This window comes from Ochlerotatus camptorhynchus, unplaced genomic scaffold, assembly GCF_037179485.1.
Source record: "Ochlerotatus camptorhynchus isolate MF236.1 unplaced genomic scaffold, CSIRO-AGI_Acam_v1.1 ptg000342l, whole genome shotgun sequence".
NCBI classification, from domain to species: Eukaryota; Metazoa; Arthropoda; class Insecta; order Diptera; family Culicidae; genus Ochlerotatus; species Ochlerotatus camptorhynchus.
Genome location: NW_027040830.1, coordinates 812,017 through 818,213, shown reverse-complemented (window position 1 = coordinate 818,213; position 6,197 = coordinate 812,017). Strand labels below are relative to the sequence as shown.

At 48.7% G+C, this 6,197-nt stretch overlaps 1 protein-coding gene across 1 annotated transcript; it reads left to right on the top strand.

Annotated features, from left to right (window-relative positions):
- The first annotated feature begins 563 nt into the window (after positions 1–563).
- Positions 564–5,936, top strand: LOC135708924 (uncharacterized). Its single transcript, XM_065231104.1, has one exon. It carries the CDS (start codon positions 564–566, stop codon positions 5,934–5,936), a length of 5,373 nt encoding a protein of 1,790 aa, XP_065087176.1.
- Positions 5,937–6,197: the final 261 nt, after the last annotated feature.

Genomic DNA, 6,197 nt, shown 5'->3' with positions numbered 1-6,197 from the left:
GACCTCGATCACCACCATCGCTGAGGCAGACAGCTGATTTGTTCCAGTCCAGCCATCTCTAAATCAGCTGATCGTAGCAGCAGCAAAGGAACAGCGGAAAGGACCGGTAGGCGCCATCGGATAAACGGGGAAGTAATTGCATGTGTGAAAGGTTTGTTGGTGGACTCTTTGCATGTGAGTCAAATGGAATTGGTGAATCAGTGCAATAAAAATTTGATGGTGCAAACTGAATAAATTGAATTTCTAAATGCATGCGAGTATTTTTCATCCCATACGGGAATTGTAGATATCCATTTAGCCTCTGTGTTTTCTATTACGGTTGGTCATAAAATTCTGCTGGTTTCTTTTCTCTGGTCTGTTTGGTTGGATCTTTGCTGTTGATGGTTTTGCTTTGCTCCCCCTGTCTCTGTCAACCGCGGGGTCGCGTGGGACGTCGAGTCGATAATTCGATTACGGGTACGGGTGCACAGTGGAGTGAATTACAGTGCAGTGTTAAATATTTCTGTGTGTGAACAGTTTGAACTTTTTGTGACATTGTAAGTGAACATTAACTATCAGTGGATATGGCTAATGAATTGCGTGACTTGGTGAAACAAGAACGGAACATCTTGAAGACATTTGATTCAGTGAAATTGTTCGTTGAAGGATTCGATGTTGAAGTGCATAGTGTGCAAGTGGATATTCGGTTGGAGCGACTGGAAATTGCCTTCAAGGAATTCCACAACGTCCGTAGGAAGATCGAACTACTGACGGATGATGTTGACGACGATGAAGAAGATGCTGCAATGGATCCCAAGAAAGATGCAGAAAATGCGAGGATCATCATGGATGCTGAAGACAAGTACTGTACCCTCAAGGCCATTCTGATGAGTCTTCGACCGAAGCTGATAGATCCTACGGCTAACACTCAACCAGTCGCACACGTTGCCGGTGCAGGATTATCACGTGTTAAGCTTCCCGAGATTCGCTTGCCAACCTTTAGTGGACCGCTCAAGGAATGGGTAACGTTCCGAGATACATTCCGTAGCTTGATCCATAATAATCCACAGCTAACGGATATGGACAAGTTTACGTACCTTCGATCGTCGTTGAATGGAGAAGCGTTACAGGAAATCAACTCGGTGGAAATGTCTGACGTAAATTACGCAGTTGCCTGGGAAACGCTGGAGAAACGGTACGAAAATAAAAAGCTGATCGTCAAGGCTCATCTCGATGCACTTTTTGCTGTGGAGCCAACCAGGAGGGAGAGTTACGAGTCGCTTAATCGTCTTATCAGCGAATTCGACAAAAACCTGCTGATGTTGGAGAAGGTAGGAGAAAAGACCAATGACTGGAGCACCATTCTGGTTCACATGGTGTGTTCTCGTTTGGACTCAGCAACGCTTCGGAACTGGGAAGCACATCATAATTCGAAGGAGGTGCCGAAGTATGAAAACCTTATCCACTTCCTACGAGATCATTGCTCCGTGTTGCAGTCCGTCGCTCCTGCCAAATCTACGCCGATACCAGAGAAACGATCGAAGCCGTCCGTCAGCAACTCAGCAGTCAAGTCATGGAACAAGTGTCCGTTTTGTGGGGACGGATTTCATTCCGCTTTTCGCTGCGTGAAATTTTTGAAACTGAAGGTACATGAACGCAGTGATGCTGTGAAAAGAGGCAGACTCTGCTTGAACTGTCTATCGCCAGGACATCAGGCACGATTTTGCAGCAAGGGCGTGTGCCACCACTGTAATCAGAAGCATCACTCCCTGTTGCACCCAGAATCACAGCAGTCAAGCACTATTAGAAATACATCCTCCGTCCCACAAGAGCAAAGTAGACCTCCAGCTGGTAATCAGCAACAACCACAGACACAAATACCAAACCAGAACCAACAAACACACGCTCACAGCGCTCACCAGTCTACAAGTTCTCTTCCCGTATTACACTCGCATAACACTGCACCACTGTCCACCACAAACCAACCATGCACAACCCAGAACACTATCGCGCTTCCAACCAATACACTATCCACACAAGATATTCTACTGTCCACCGCCATTGTGTGTGTTAAAGATAGTTACGGCAACTCACGACTAGCTCGAGCGTTACTAGATTCGTGCTCGCAATTCTGCTTCATGACGACGAACTTCTCCAGTAAACTCAAGCTTCGGGCTTCACCTGAACACCTGTCAGTCCAAGGAATCGGTGGTTCAGTCGTCGTAGCGCGGAAGGTAGTTAAGGCAGCAGTTCTACCTCGCTCTCAGGAAATATCATCGTATCGTGAGGAGATGAATTTCTACGTTTTGCCGGAGTTAACGGCAACCTTGCCTGCACGAAGAATCAACGTGAACCACTGGACGCTCCGGACTAATATCAGCTTTGCGGATCCCCAGTTCCACGAACCTGGTCGCATTGATCTGATAATCGGAGCAGAACACTACTTCAATCTGCTCTCTGACGGTCGTGAGAAGGTTGGAGATGAAGGCCCTACACTGCAAAATACAGTCTTTGGATGGGTGGTTTCCGGTCGAGCAGCCGATCAACCAGGCACGTTGCATCGCACATTGTCGTATTCGTGCACGCTTGCAAACCTGCAAGAACAGTTGACGAAGTTCTGGGAGATAGAAACCTGTCGTTCCAGTAGTAGTCAATCGGTAGAGGAGACGGCGTGTGAAGTATTCTTCGATCAAACAACCACTCGTGATGATGCAGGCAGATTTATCGTCGCACTTCCAAAGCGTGAATTCATCATCAATCAGCTCGGCGAGTCCAGAAACATAGCGACAAGGAGATTTCTGGGCTTGGAGAGGCGGTTCCAGTTGAATCCCGAGTTGAAGGCAGCGTACGCAGATTTCATCCACGAATACGAGCGACTTGGTCACATGGTGCAAGTTCCGGACGTCGAAGAGCAGTTTCCCGTGTACTATCTTCCCCACCATGCAGTTTTCAAACTGGATAGTACAACAACGAAATTACGTGTCGTTTTCGACGCGTCCTGTAAGACCAGCAGCGGTGTATCGCTCAACGATGCGCTAATGGTTGGACCTGTAGTTCAGGAGGATTTGATCACCATCACACTCCGATTCCGTTTGTTCTGCATTGCCATTGTAGCGGATGTGGAAAAAATGTATCGGATGATACTCATCTATCTACTCGATCGATGCCTACAGCGGATCGTCTACCGAGATTCCCCTGACGAACCGATCCGAACGTACGAGTTAGCAACTGTCACTTACGGGACTGCATCTGCACCATACTTGGCGACAAAGTGCTTACAGCGACTGGCAGAAGAAGGAGCTCTCGCTTATCCTCGCGCAGCTAAGGTGTTGAAGGAAGATTTTTACGTCGATGACATGCTGACTGGAGCGGACAACGCCGACGAAGCGAAGCAGCTGGCAAAGGAAATGATCACGCTAACTTCATCAGGTGGATTCAACCTGCGAAAGTGGAACTCCAACTGCAAGGAATTTTTAGCCGAATTGCCCCCCGATCTCCTCGATGATCGTGCCACTTTAGAGCTTGATTCCTCAACTTCACCAGTGAAAACTTTGGGGTTACTGTGGGAGCCGCATTCAGACAATTTCCGATACCATTCTCCTAAGTGGGAAAACGAAGCAGTGCTCACGAAACGCGTCGTTCTCGCAGAAGCAGCTCGCCTGTTTGACCCGTTAGGATTGATGGGTCCAGTTGTCGTCATTGCCAAGATATTTCTCCAAGAATTGTGGAAGCAGCAGTGCGGTTGGGATGATCCACTACCCGAAGCGATGCAGAACTTTTGGCAGGAGTATAGGATGAATTTGACAGCCCTCTCGTCGTTTTCAATTCCTCGGTGGATAGGATACACATCTGATGCAATTTCGGTCGAGTTGCACGGTTTCTGTGACGCATCAGACAAGGCATACGGTGCATGCCTCTACGTGCGTTGTACACTGTCGGATGGCTCAGTAGAAGTTCGGCTGCTGATTTCCAAATCGAGAGTAGCACCACTGGAGGATCTCAAGCGCAACAAGAAGAAGTTAACCACCCCTCGCCTCGAGTTGTCATCCGCACTGCTCCTCAGTCATCTGTACGAGAAGGTCAAGCACAGTATTCGTATTCCGCACACCGCAAGCTTCTGGACAGACTCGACAATCGTAATGCATTGGTTATCTTCGCTGCCATCGAGGTGGCAGATGTTCGTAGCGAATCGCGTGTCCGAGATTCAGCACATTACGAAGGGTTTCGATTGGAATCATGTCGCTGGCTTGGAGAACCCAGCTGACATCGTGTCACGAGGGATGATACCGGCTCAGCTTCAGTACAGCACGATTTGGTTTGAAGGTCCACCATGGCTGCGTCGAGACCGCAGCACCTGGCCGGTGGGAAGTCCTGAGGAAGATTTCGAGCAATCACTGCTAGAAGAACGAAGTGCAGTCGCAATTCCAGCACAGTCCAAGCCACACAGTGACATCTTTTCATTTCATTCCTCTCTATCTACGCTGATCCGTAAAGTTGCATGGATTCGTCGCTTCATCCACAACTGTCACAATCGCGAAGAAAGACGCAATGGGTATCTCAGTCACGCTGAACTCCAAGAAGCTATGCTATCACTAATCCGTTTGTCTCAGAGGGAATCGTTTCCGGAGGAGATTTCTGCACTCCAGAGCGGAAATCAAGTCAAGCCGTCGTCATCGATCAACAGACTCACACCAATTTTCGTTGACGGGGTACTGTACGTAGGTGGTCGGCTATCCAAGGCACCTATTCCAGTGAGTCGCAAGCATCCAGCGATTCTCAGCTATCATCATCCCCTGAGCAAACTAGTAGTCATACACTACCACCAGAAATTGTTCCACGCTGGGCAACAGCTTCTCATAAGTAGAGTACGGGAGAAGTACTGGCCCACGCAGATCAGAAGATTAGCCAACACCGTAATCAACGAATGCGTGCCGTGCTTCCGATGCAGACCGAAAGTGTTGGATCAGCTGATGGCAGATTTGCCGTCGGAACGAGTTACACCCGCGCCACCGTTCCTGAAAGTTGGTGTCGATTACTGTGGACCTTTTCTGGTTGCCTATCCCAATCGTCGAACAACTCCGCGTAAATATTTCGTCGCAATCTTCGTCTGCTTGGTCACGAAGGCTGTTCATCTGGAGCTGGTGGGAGATTTAACAAGCGAAGCCTTCCTCGCAGCATTCAAGCGTTTCGTCGCACGAAGAGGCAAACCAACCCTGGTAATGTGTGACAACGCTCTCAACTTCGTCGGAGCAAGGCGCAAACTCGACGAACTACACGAACTATTCCGTAACCAGCAGTTCCAGCAGTCGATCGTAAATGAAGCTGAAGAAGACGAGATAGAATTTCGATTCATCCCAGCACGTTCGCCCAATTTCGGTGGCCTTTGGGAAGCTGCCGTAAAATCCTTCAAAAGCCACTTCAAACGCACCATCGGATCCAGAACGTTATTGCACGATGAAATGCAAACGGTGATAGTTCAAGTGGAAGCGATCCTCAACTCCCGTCCGTTGACGCCGGTCAGCAATGACCCAACGGATTTCGAAGCATTGACGCCTGGTCATTTTCTGGTTCAGCGACCGCTAACAGCTGTTCCAGAACCGGACCTCAGTCATATCCCGGAGAATCGTCTTTCACTGTGGCAAAAATCGCAAGACTTCGTGCAGCAGATATGGAAGAAATGGTCCTCGCAATACCTGTCCGATCTCCATAACCGAACCAAGTGGACTCGTCGACGCAATAACATCTCCGTTGATACAATGGTTCTCGTGAAAGAGGACAATCTTCCACCGATGAAATGGAAGTTGGGACGAGTAGTAGAGGTTCACGCGGGTTCCGATGGGAATATCCGTGTAGTGACCGTGAGAACGAAGGACGGTCTTTTCCGGAGAGCTATCTCAAAGATTTGCGTCCTTCCCATTCGGGACAACCAAGCTGTGCCCACTTCTGAGGAGAATTGAAACTCCTTCGCTTCAGCGCTTCGGCGCGCTTCCGTTCACTATTCGAACAACTCGGGATCCACAAACCAGTTCAACCAGTCCAGTTATCAGTAATGTCGTCCAGTCAGTCAAGCATGTTAAACGTCCATAATGATGTCCTGTCCAGTCCTGAAATAAATATCAGTATCGTCCTGTAAAGCCTGGCACAACCGTGTCAGCATCTGTCAGTATGTCCAAGACCAGTTACTGTCCAAAATCATTCTGTCATCGTAGAAGTAGAGA